At 41.7% G+C, this 13073-nt stretch overlaps 1 protein-coding gene across 1 annotated transcript in view; it reads right to left on the bottom strand.

The window, feature by feature from the left end:
- Positions 1–13073, bottom strand: part of c6 (complement component 6) — a 194797-nt gene that overhangs the window by 23592 nt on the left and 158132 nt on the right. Inside the window, exon 17 of the mRNA XM_060934862.1 lies at positions 733–850. Coding sequence (XP_060790845.1) covers positions 733–850 — 118 coding nt within the window. The remainder of the gene's footprint in view (positions 1–732; positions 851–13073) is intronic.

Raw genomic sequence — 13073 nt, 5'->3', positions numbered from 1 at the left:
CTTCATTTTCTAAACTTTAAACTGAAAATGTTTCAATTTTTCCCATAAAATATCCAATGTTCTTCAGCCGAAAGACAGATGCAGAATGCTGCAGACACGCTGGTTTTATACCCACTCCTGGCTTGCATCACGCACAAGTTATGAGTGATTGTCACGTGCTAATCAGATGTATCACACACACTTCACAAGTGCGGCCCGAACTCATAGCGCAGGAAACTGGTAAAATGCGAGTCTCACAAACTCCACCCTCACTGATCACGTGCGTCAGACATACGCTTTCCACGGGCTAACGGCGCAATTTTTCCTACGCCTCGAGGAAGTCAGGTGTGCAACCTGTACTTGACAAGTACTTTGCCTGTACTCCTCCCCCAAACTTTCCCCCGGGTTCACTGCGACCCTGTGGCACGGCTGCGAGCTATCAAACCCTGCGACCCATGCGTGTCCAAAACACTTACGGCGGGTTGTGAGTGAGGCTTAACTTACATAGACTGCAAATACAAATTTAGAAAGCTATGACCTGACCCATAACCATTCAAAGAACCACTGAGGAAGCATTTTTCTCTGAAAGTATATAATAACTGTGAACTATAACTACTTACAGTGTGTGTGTGTGTGTGTGAGTGAATCAGTGAGAGTGAGTGAGTGTGTGTGTGTGTGTGTGTGTGTGTGTGTGTGTGTGTGTGAATCAGTGTGTGTGTGTGTGTGTGTGTGCGTGAGAGTGAGAGCCCTAACTCTCAGGTAGCTGTGAGCAGGAGGTTTGGGTTTAGCACAGCCAGAAACTCCTGGAGGCAGCACGCTCTGACTCTCTCCTTCAGACTCAAAGTCATTGTCATTGATGCACACATCCTTCCTGTGAAAAAAGCATTGATCAAAGTGAGGACATAGAAGCTGCTTTATACCCCTTTCATACACAGTGACCAAACCACATTGGTCAGATATCCTGGGTGATTTGTGTTTAAAAGGGTTAACCCACATTGTCTGACTTGGCTTTGTGACCCACCTCTTGAGCTGGGTCAGACTTGGGCTAGAAAAGACCCAGTTTCAATATGGGTCGCTAACAGCCAGGGCGGGTCTAATGAATCTCATGCAAATGGTGGCGCACAGTGCTTCGTCCTGCAGGCACATGCGCTCATGTGCACACACACACTGCAAACTTACAAACTGTCTTTATTTTTGAGCATGTTAAACAAGACAAGCTGCATGTGCCATTTTTTCTCCACTAAAGTTACTCAGCGCCTGCATGAGTTCTGTGTGAAAACAAAAACACTGCAGCTGAAATAAATCATGTCCCTGTTCTCACACATCCCCTTTATTATTAGTAGGAGCCAGGGGCATGCCTAGGACCAGGTTATTAGGCTGAAGCCCTGGATATTTTTTCTATAGCCTTGAACCTGTCATGCTGGCAATAGGTTACATTCCTTGGTGGAGCCATGGCATAGGTTAACATTATTATCACATACTTCTGATGAGTTTGACCATTTGTGTGGTAGAATCCAATCATTGGCAATCCCCTGGCCCCTCCCTCACCATCCTCCTTGCCTCTGCAAAGCTACTGTTCAACTGTCTCATTTTGATTCTCACCAAATGCACATACATACATGCACACTTACCCCAACTACATTCCCTGATCTCTCAAAGTTTTTCAAATACTTATTAGGACACAAGAGGTAAAAATTTTGTGACCCTGGTTACCTTAAGTACTGTGTTATTTAACTATGTTGTAGTTAATCCATATAAAGTTTGAGATCACCATCATAATTTGCTGTCAGGTGGATTTGCCTAATGTAGCCTAATGTTAATAGCTAACTATGTTAGTTGGCTAATGTTAGATCCAATTTTTCCGCTCAGTAAAATCCAATGATTTGCATAATTAAAAACAAATACGGTATGTTTCCCGCGACATTTATTGTGTGAATTCACATAAATTCTGGCTCATGTAGCCTACTTAGATATCAACGGACATACAGATGTGGACAAATTTGTTGGTTCCCTTCCACAAACAAAAAGAACCCACAACTATCTCTGAAATAACTTGAAACTAACAAAAGTTAATGGCATCCGTCATTGTTTATTCCATGTTGAACACAAATCAGACTTTGTTTTTGATTTTTTTATTCAACTGAATATTTTACATAACAAAACAAATGAAAATGGCATGGACAAAATGATGGTACCCTTAACTTAATAGTTTGTTGCACAACCTTGAGCAACAATCACTGCTAACAAACGATCTCTGTAGCCCTCAGTGAGACTTCTTCATCTGCCAACAGGTAGTTTGGCCCACTCTTACTGAGCAAACCGCTCCAGCTGTCTCAGGTTTTAAGGGTGCCTTCTCCACACTGCATGTTTCAGCTCTTTCCAGAGATGCTTGATAGGATTCAGATCAGGGCTCATAGAAGATTACTTCAGAATAGTCCAATGTTTTGTTATTCACCATTCTTGGGTGCTTTTAGCTGTGTGTTTTGGGTCTTTATCCTGTTGGAGGACCTATGACCTGTGCCTGAGACAGAGCTTTCTGACACTGAGTAGTATATTTTGCTCCAGAATGCCTTGATAGTCTTGAGATTTTGTTGTACCCTGCGCAGATTCAAGGCACCCTGTGCCAGACACATCAAAGCAGCCCCAAATCATAACCAAGCCTCCTTCATGTTTCACAGTCAGTATGGTGTTATTTTCTTTGAAAGCTTCATTTTTTTCTTCTGTGGACATACATAGAGCTGATGTGACTTGCCAATAAGCTTGAGCTTTGTCTCATCTGTCCAAAGGACATGCTCCCAGAAGCCTTGTGGCTTGTTAATATGCATTTTAGTAAATTCCAGTCTGGATTTTTTTTTCTTTTTTTAGTTTTTCTTTCAACAGTGGAGTCCTCCTGGGTTTTCTTCTATTGATTCCACTGTCACTCAAAAAGTGACAGATGGTGCAAACAGACATTGATGTACAACCCCGATTCCAAAAAAGTTGGGACAAAGTACAAATTGTAAATAAAAACGGAATGCAATAATTTACAAATCTCAGAAACTGATATTGTATTCACAATAGAACATAGACAACATATCAAATGTTGAAAGTGAGACATTTTGAAATTTCATGCCAAATATTGGCTCATTTGAAATTTCATGACAGCAACACATCTCAAAAAAGTTGGGACAGGGGCGATAAGAGGCTGGAAAAGTTAAAGGTACAAAAAAGGAACAGCTGGAGGACCAAATTACAACTCATTAGTTCAATTGGCAATAGGTCATTAACATGACTGGGTATAAAAAGAGCATCTTGGAGTGGCAGTGGCTCTCAGAAATAAAGATGGGAAGAGGATCACCAATCCCCCTAATTCTGCGCCGACAAATAGTGGAGCAATATCAGAAAGGAGTTCGACAATGTAAAATTGCAAAGAGTTTGAACATATCATCATCTACATTGCATAATATCATCAAAAGAGTCAGAGAATCTGGAAGAATCTCTGTGTGTAAGGGTCAAGGACGGAAAACCATACTGGGTGCCCGTGATCTTCGGGCCCTTAGACGGCACTGTATTGGAAATCACAAAATGGGCTCAGGAATATTTCCAGAGAACATTATCTGTGAACACGATTCATCGTGCCATCCGCCGTTGCCAGCTAAAACGCTATAGTTCAAAGAAGAAGCCGCATCTAAACATGATCCAGAAGCGCAGACATCTTCTCTGGGCCAAGGCTCATTTAAAATGGACTGTGGCAAAGTGGAAAACTGTTCTGTGGTCAGACGAATCAAAATTTGAAGTTCTTTATGGAAATCAGGGACGCCGTGTCATTCGGACTAAAGAGGAGAAGGATGACCCAAGTTGTTATCAGCGCTCAGTTCAGAAGCCTGCATCTCTGACGGTATGGGGTTGTATTAGTGCATGTGGCATGGGCAGCTTACACATCTGGAAAGACACCATCAATGCTGAAAGGTATATCCAGGTTCTAGAGCAACATATGCTCCCATCCAGGCGACGTCTCTTTCAGGGAAGACCTTGCATTTTCCAACACAACAATGCCAAACCACATACTGCATCAATTACAGCATCATGGCTGCGTAGAAGAAGGGTCCGGGTACTGAACTGGCCAGCCTGCAGTCCAGATCTTTCACCCATAGAAAACATTTGGCGCATCATAAAATGGAAGATATGACAAAAAAGACCTAAGACAGTTGAGCAACTAGAATCCTACATTAGACAAGAATGGGTTAACATTCCTATCCTTAAAGGAACAGTCCACCGTACTTCCGTAATGAAATATGCTCTTATCTGAATTGAGACGAGCTGCTCCGTACCTCTCCGAGCTTTGCGCGACCTCCCAGTCAGTCAGACGCAGTCAGATGCGCTGTCACTCCTGTTAGCAATGTAGCTAGGCTCAGCATGGCCAATGGTATTTTTTGGGGCTGTAGTTAGATGCGACTAAACTCTTCCACATTTTTCCTGTTTACATAGGTTTATATGACCAGTGACATGAAACAAGTTCAGTTACACAAATTGAAACGTGGCGATTTTCTATGCTATGGAAAGTCTGCACTATAATGACAGGCGTACTAACACCTTCTGCGCGCTTCGGCAGCGCATTGATATCTGAGCTCCGTATCAATGCGCTGCTGAAGCGCGCAGAAGGTGTTAGTACGCCTGTCATTATAGTGCGGACTTTCCATAGCATAGAAAATCGCCACGTTTCAATTTGTGTAACTGAACTTGTTTCATGTCACTGGTCATATAAACCTATGTAAACAGGAAAAACGTGGAAGAGTTTGGTCGCATCTAACTACAGCCCCAAAAAATACCATTGGCCATGCTGAGCCTAGCTACATTGCTAACAGGAGTGACAGCGCGTCTGACTGCGTCTGACTGACTGGGAGGTCGCACAAAGCTCGGAGAGGTACGGAGCAGCTCGTCTCAATTCAGATAAGAGCATATTTCATTATGGAAGTACGGTGGACTGTTCCTTTAAACTTGAGCAACTTGTCTCCTCAGTCCCCAGACGTTTACAGACTGCTGTAAAGAGAAAAGGGGATGTCTCACAGTGGTAAACATGGCCTTGTCCCAACTTTTTTGAGATGTGTTGTTGTCATGAAATTTAAAATCACCTAATTTTTCTCTTTAAATGATACATTTTCTCAGTTTAAACATTTGATATGTCATCTATGTTCTATTCTGAATAAAATATGGAATTTTGAAACTTCCACATCATTGCATTCCGTTTTTATTTACGATTTGTACTTTGTCCCAACTTTTTTGGAATTGGGGTTGTACCTTGACCTTGGAGTTCAACTTTTATCTCTTTGGAAGTTGTCCGTGGCTGTTTGTCTACCATTGGCACTATCCTTCTGTTCAATCTGTGATGGATTTTCCTCTCGTGGCCATGTCCAGGAAAGTTGGCTACAGTCCCATGGAACTTAAACTTCTTAATAATATTTGCAAATGTAGTCAGAGGAACATCAAACTGCTTGGAGATGGTCTTATAGCCTTTGCCTTCAACATCTCATCTCATCTAATCTCATTATCTCTAGCCGCTTTATCCTGTTCTACAGGGTCTACAATTTTATTTCTGATCTCCTCAAACAACTCTCTCCTTTGCTTTCTCTGGCCTATGTTCAATGTGGTGCACATGATGATACCAAATGACAGAGTGATGACTTTTCTCCATTTAAATAGACTGAATGACTGATTACAGTACAAGCTTGAAGATATCTGTGATACTAATTAAGGTTAAACAGTTTGAAATATCACAACAACAATACAATTATTTATAATCTTTTCTAGAGGTACCAACAAATCTGTCCAGGCTATTTTAAAATATTTTTGTAAGATAAACCATAAATCATTTCTCTTCACACTTCTTTTTTTTGCTTGATTCTATGACATACCATAGGTGTGCAAGCATGCATGAGAAAATTACTTTTAATTTTATTGCTTTTCTAGAGACATAAAGCACTGTTTCAGTGAACTGTAAGGGTAGCAACAAATTTGTCCACATCCGTAATACAATTTTTTGCTGCTTGTTGTAGTGCTGGAGCAGGAGCTGAGTATGCAGTTCAGCAGGAAATTGTTAGTAGAAATCTACTGGGAGACTAGTAATCTCATTTTAAGCATCAGATGAATTTGAACAGACTGACTTGAATATATTGTCTTTGATAAAAACTTGTGCAAGAAATCAAGAAGGTTATATAATGAGTGGAGCTGAGATCATTGTCAACTCTACATGATAATAGTTGTCTTTGTAGCTTTGCAGATGAACTCCTGTACTAATATTGAATATTTATGAACTATATGACTGCTTCTTTCTTCTCAATGAGGTCACAAAGGAAAGGGGATGCTAAGATAGAACATGTGACCTCAGTACACTAGACACACCCCTGGTAGGTATGACTCTCACTGAGCTGCTGTGCTCTGTTTTGCTTGTATAAAGGGTTAAAAATGTGTTTCAAAAGACATAAATATAGCGTGTAAATGCTTAAAATATGCATGTACAAGAACTAAGAATGGCATAAAAAATTAATTGTGGGACTTGGGTACAGTTAGGGTGTGTATATTACATAAAATCATCAGGGTTTCCCCTAAAGCATCATAGCATAGCAGCCTCACTACGCTTAAGTTATGCTATCCACTAAACCGTCACTGCAACACTTACAATTTAGCCCTACCAGGGATCGTGTTAATGCAGAAATTGTGCATTTTTACACACAAAAGTGCCAAAAAATGCATGTTCAGGATTTTAATGCATCCTGGGACACAGGGCTCCTACTTTAATTTTCCCAGATTGCCTTGGCAAATCTGTTAGATTATGTTTAACAAACAAAGCAAAAGTGAACAGAAAAAAAAGGTCACAGCATCATGGTCGCTTTTATGTGACATCATGGCAGGTTTGGGCGCAATATATTTTATTAGGCCTAATGCTTGGCTCAACTAGCAGCATGTTTGTTATGTACTGGTAATGTAGATGAGGCTAAACACCATAAAATATGTGAGCTCTAGGCTCTGGCTTGTTTATTACTGTTATAAAGTCCACATTTGAGCTTACCTTTGCCATAATAAGGTATATTTCTTTATCGGGAATTTCTCATAACATTCTGGCACAAAACCTGCCTTGAAGTATTGGTAGGCATCTGTACTTTTGTAATCCTTTAGCATCTCCAGTGTATTTAGAAGTCCCAAATATTAAGTAGTTCAGGATGTTGCAGTGTCCCAAATCTGGTAGCTGGTTTGCTGAACACTTTTCAAGTGGATTAAATACATTTCTGGGTAAATTAAGAACAAGCCTTTTTTATTTTATTTTTGTCTAATGTAAGCTCAAGCACAGCAAAATTCCTCCTCTGCATTTAACCCATCTGAAGTGGTGAACATGCATGCACGCGCATACAAACACACATCGTTGGCTGTCCATTGCAAGCGATGATGACTGCTTCATTAGGATGTGCAGAAATGCAGATGGGCTGCGAGGCCTGCATTAGAGCAACAGAGTTGTCCGCAGCAGTGGCATGAATGGCCTGGTTGAGTTGCTATGAAATGTCTGGTTTTGTGAACTCTTGTATATGCCCTTTGATGCTTGTCTTGTATTCTTCATGTTCCTTGTCTTGTATTCTTCATGTTCCTCTTCAAGACGTCTTTGTACCTCAGTTTTTGTCCTCCTTGTCTCCTCTTTCCTTGGCTCAGTTCTCCATAGAAAACGGCTTTGGGTAGTTGCTTGTCAGGCATGTGCCGGATGTGTGCAGCCCAAGGAAGTTTGGAAGACTGTGATAAGGGCTTCCACACTTACTGTTTTGGCTCGCCTGAGGACTTCTACATTGGGGACCTTGTCCTGCCATCTTATTTTGAGGATTTGATGCAGGTGTCGGAGTTGTGGCCTGATCAGTTTCTTGAAATGTTTACGGTAGAGTGTCATGCATTCAGTAGTGTAAAACAGAGATGGTAAGACTGTGGCATTGTATACTTTCAATTTGGTGGTTCTCTTGATGTCATGGTGAGACCATAGTTGCTTTTGTAATGCACTGAAGGCTTTGGTGGCAGCTTGAATCCAGTGGTCTACTTCCAAGTCTGATGAGTTTGTGTTGGTACCTGCACTGCCTAAGTAGATGAAACTCTCAGAACTCCTAAGAGGCATTCCATTGACCAAAACAATGTTGTTTGACATTGCTTGTGGCTCAAGTGAGGGTTGGTACAAGAGTTCTGTTTTCATGATATTGATTTTCAATGCAAAGAGGGTTGTAGCTGTGGCAAAGTGATCAACAATTTCTTGCATGTCATCCAAACCTGTTGCTACAAATGCAGAGTTGTCTGCGTACAGCAGTTCTCACATACAAATTTGCAGAGTTTTGGTTAAGGACTTGAGTATGGCAAGATTGAAGAGTTTGCCTTCTGATCGAGTCCTGATGTAGACTCCTTTATCTAGGTTAGTGCCCATAGTCTCTTGGACTGCTATAAGGTAAAATATAAATAATGTTGGTACAAGAATACATTCCTGTTTGACACCATGATTGACAAGAAAAGCTTCACTAATTTCTCCTCCAATCGAAACCTTCCCAGATATGTTCTCATGGAAGAGCTTAATGAGCCATATCAGTCTTTCCAGGCATCCATACACTTCTAGTGTCTTCCAAAGCGTCTCTCAGTCAACGGTGTCAAAGACCTTTGAGAAGTCTACAAAAAACATGTACAGAAGTTGACATTGATCGATGGCTTTCTCTTGGAGTTGTCTCAGGGTAAAGATCATATCTGAGGTAGATCTGCCAGCCCTGAAACTGCATTGACTTTCTGGAAGTACATCTTCAGAGATATTTTTAATTCGGTTTAGAACTATCTTGGTCGGAATCTTGCCTGCAATGGAAAGCAGAGGTATGCCACTATGGTTTCCACATTCGCTCCTTTCTCCTTTTTTTTTTATAGATGGTCACAATTAGTGTATCTCTGAAGTCTTGGGGAAGACGCATGTTCTCCTAACATGCATTGTACAGTTTTACGAGTGCAGCTGTTAGGCTGGGTCTGCCTTGCTTCAACACATCAACTGGGATGCCGTCTTGGCCAGGTGCTTTGCCACATCTAATATCCTTGAGTGCTTTCTCAAGCTCCTCTGATGTGATGGGTACACACAGATCTTCTCTTGTTGGTCTCCTCTGGATTGGCTGACCCTTGCTGGTTTTGGAGGTTGGAGAAATGCTCCTTCCACCTTCTTTTTATGTCTTCTAGATTTGTATGGATTATACTTCCATCAGCACTTTTCACTGGTGCCACTACATTGCTTCTTGGTCCATAGAGAGTCTTCACTTACTTACTTACTTAAGCCCATTGCCCGCTGGGGAGCATAGGCCATCAACGACGCTTCGCCATCTGAGAGTCTTCAATCCAGCAAATAATCCATGGTAGTCTTTCCTGTCTGCCAGTTCCTGTAGTTCTTCAGCTTTCTTGCACCACCATCTATCTTTCATAGCTCTGATTTCTTGTTACACTTTCATTTTAATATCTTTGAAAGCTTTCATGCTTCTATCGGAGTTCTCTTTTAGATGTAGGTTATAAATTTTGTGTTCTTCTTCTAAAAAAGCTTGGATAGAATCAGCCTGTTCTTGAAACCAGTCTGGTGTATTTTTCTTCTGCTGTCCAAGTATATCACTTACAGTTGTGTACACAATATCTTTCAGCTGCTGCCACATGTCCTCAGTATTTTCTGTGTTTTCTTGATTAGGGGCGTTTTCCTTTAGAGCAGTCTCATCTTATCTCATTATCTCTAGCCGCTTTATCCTGTTCTACAGGGTCGCAGGCAAGCTGGAGCCTATCCCAGCTGACTATGGGCGAAAGGCGGGGTACACCCTGGACAAGTCGCCAGGTCATCACAGGGCTGACACATAGACACAGACAACCATTCACACTCACATTCACACCTACGGTCAATTTAGAGTCACCAGTTAACCTAACCTGCATGTTTTTGGACTGTGGGGGAAACTGGAGCACCTGGAGGAAACCCGCGTGGACACGGGGAGAACATGCAAACTCCACACAGAAAGGCCCTCATCGGCCATGGGGCTCTAACCTGGACCTTCTTGCTGTGAGGCGAGAGCGCTAACCACTACACCACTGTGCCGCCCTTTAGAGCAGTCATAATAGCTATTTTGAGTTTGCGCTGTGTCTCATCATTCTTTAATTTGTCTATGTCTAGTTTCTTATTTGTTGTGGAGGCTGCTCTTTTCTCATCTCATTATCTCTAGCCGCTTTATCCTGTTCTACAGGGTTGCAGGCAAGCTGGAGCCTATCCCAGCTGACTACGGGCGAAAGGTGGGGTACACCTTGGACAAGTCGCCAGGTCATCACAGGGCAGCTGCTCTTTTGCATCTAGGAAATACGAGTCTCAGCTTTGATTGGACCATATAGTGGTCTGTTGAGCATTCAGCTCCTCGCATTACCTTTGTTGACAGAATCTCTTGCATGTTGGATCTGCAAGTCATGACATAATCAAGGAGATGTAAGTGCTTAGATCTCGGGTGGCACCAGGTGAAGTAATTTTTGTCTGGTTGACAAAAGTAGGTATTTGTGATGCATAGTTCACGTTGAGTATAAAAGTTGAGCATGAGTTCACTATTTGCATTCCTATTTCCATTGCCAAATTTTCCAATAGTACCTTTGTATGTTGTGTGATCACTTCCTACTCTTGCATTGAAATCTCCCAGGAGGAGAAGCTTCTCTACTTGAGGTACCCTGTCTACTACATCAACTAATTAATGATAGAAGGCTTCTTTTTCTTCATCAGGATAGGCCATGGTAGGTGCATACACATTGATCAGGTTTAGGTAACGATCATTCACTGTGGGTACACGTAAACTTATGATTCACTCAGATATTCCCACTGGTAGTGATAGCAGTTTGCCAGCCATCTTATTTGAAATGGCAAAAGCAACTCCTGCATTTTTTCTTCTGTCCATATTCCCACTCCAGAAGAAGGTGTATTCATTCTCTTGCACTTGTCCTTGGCCTTCAAGCCTTGTCTCTTGGAGTGCAGCAGTGTCGATGCTGTAGCGATCTAGTTCCTTCGCGATCAGAGCTGTTCTATGCTCAGGTCTCTTGTCATTTTCCAGCATGGTGTGGACCTTCCAAGTCCCAACTATCAATTTCATATTCTTCATCTTTCTACCGCTATTATGGAGACCCGCTGGCCACAGTGAGCCAGCCAGGTAAGGACTGGGTAATCTTTCTTTACCCCACCTTTTCTAGGGGCTTCCTTTTCCAGGACAGGCAGTGCTCTCCCTAAATAGGGCTGGCTGGACACCCACAATGCTGCCTCAGCCTGCTGTTACCCAGAGCTTCAGCTAGGCTGCGACCATCAAATGCGAGATGCCTGTGTATAAAGTTCCTGCTAGCATCTTCCAGCTTCTCAGACCTGCTGCTGTTGCATTTACTCCATTGCCACAGAGCTTTCTTATTCTCCTCTCCTAATGGCGTGGCTTGCACAGTAAGGTAAGACAAACTATGTCATGCCCCCATTGTGTTGTCCCTCTGGATCTCCAGACCTGATGCCAAGTGGTGCACAAAAATTGCCACAGACTTGATAGGTACGGAAATTGCCCTGCAGTAACAACTGACTTGCTGAGTGATGCCATCCATTGGTCATTTGAGTGGCTCTTCTGCATGCCATTTGATGGCGTGCCATTGACCCTGTTGGGTTCATCTGTCACAATGCACCGAAAAGCGCCCTGCTGCTAGTGCCTTATTGATGATGCACTATTTAACTCATAGCTGGAACCCAGGCAGGTGCGACCACTCTGGGTTAGAGTGGACCTGGGAGCAATGGTGATTAAGGGGTAACTCCACTTTCCCCAATACTCAAGTCCTCCCAGAACTGAGACTCATCACCGGTTGCAGTTTAAAGTCATACCCAAGGCTAGGAATGACAGTATAATGCATTATGGATAGAAATAGAGAATAGAATAGGATAGAGTAGGATAACTTAGGAAAGAATGGAATAGAATATGACAAAATAGTATACATTAAGATAGAACATAGAGAATAGAATGCATGTTCACAGAACAGAACATGACAAAAAATAATAATATAGAATAGGATAGACATTAAGACAATATAATAGAGTACATTATAAGAGAACAGAAGGGAATATGATAGAATAGAAAGATTTTGAAGATGTAGAAAAGAATATGACAAAGTTCTACACATATTCTTTTTAATTTGTAGAAAAGCATAGACAGTCTGACAATACAACAGAATTGATTCAAAGAAAGAAGAAGAAAGGAATATAACAGAATAGAATAGAAAGCATTATGAAGATACAGAATAGAATCCAACAAAATACTATGCATATTCTATATAGACTAAACAGTTATGACAATATAACAGAATACATTATAGGAAAAAAAGTGGAATATGACAGAATAGAATGGAATAGAACAGAATAAGAAGCATTGTGAATAAAACACATAGATAGATAGATAGAGAGAGAGAGAGAGAGAGAGAGAGAGAGAGAGAGAGAGAGAGAGAGAGAGAGAACAGAGGGCTGAATAAATAACTAGATAGAGACTGTGACTAAAGTCACAGTAATTTGCGCTTGCTGTTACAAACCAGGATGTCTGGTCATCGTATCTGTCCGGGATGCGTGGAGACAAATGTCTGTTCAGAAGATATTTATTAAGAAAAGTGCAATCAGGCAAACAGTCCAAATCGGCAGGCATAAATCAGAAACAATAAACAAGCAGTAGGTCAGGTGAGGCACAAACAGAATATTGTAGTCACAGACAAAGGCAGACTCAAACGACTAGGAACAGGAACTAGGAATTTGGAAACCAGGAAATCAAAACAATGCATGGCTTGGTGATGTGTCTAAACAACTCAATACTTTGCAACCTGAGTTTGTCTTTGGCGTCCTTATATATGCATGCTAATTGCGCCTTAATCCAGTGCAGGTATGAGTCGTTAGCGGCGCGCACACATGAATCATTTGTCAGTGCCCTGTCCAGAGCATGCACAAGAGTCAGTGAATGCACATGGTTGTGACAGTACCCTATAGCAGGGGTTCTCAACCTTTTCTACTTTAAGGCCCACCTAATTCATACTTGTAATGAGTCGGGGCCCATTAA

Source organism: Neoarius graeffei, chromosome 12 (assembly GCF_027579695.1).
Source record: "Neoarius graeffei isolate fNeoGra1 chromosome 12, fNeoGra1.pri, whole genome shotgun sequence".
NCBI classification, from domain to species: domain Eukaryota; kingdom Metazoa; phylum Chordata; class Actinopteri; order Siluriformes; family Ariidae; genus Neoarius; species Neoarius graeffei.
Note: the sequence above shows the minus strand (reverse complement) of the source record. Positions and strands in the feature narration are given on the sequence as shown.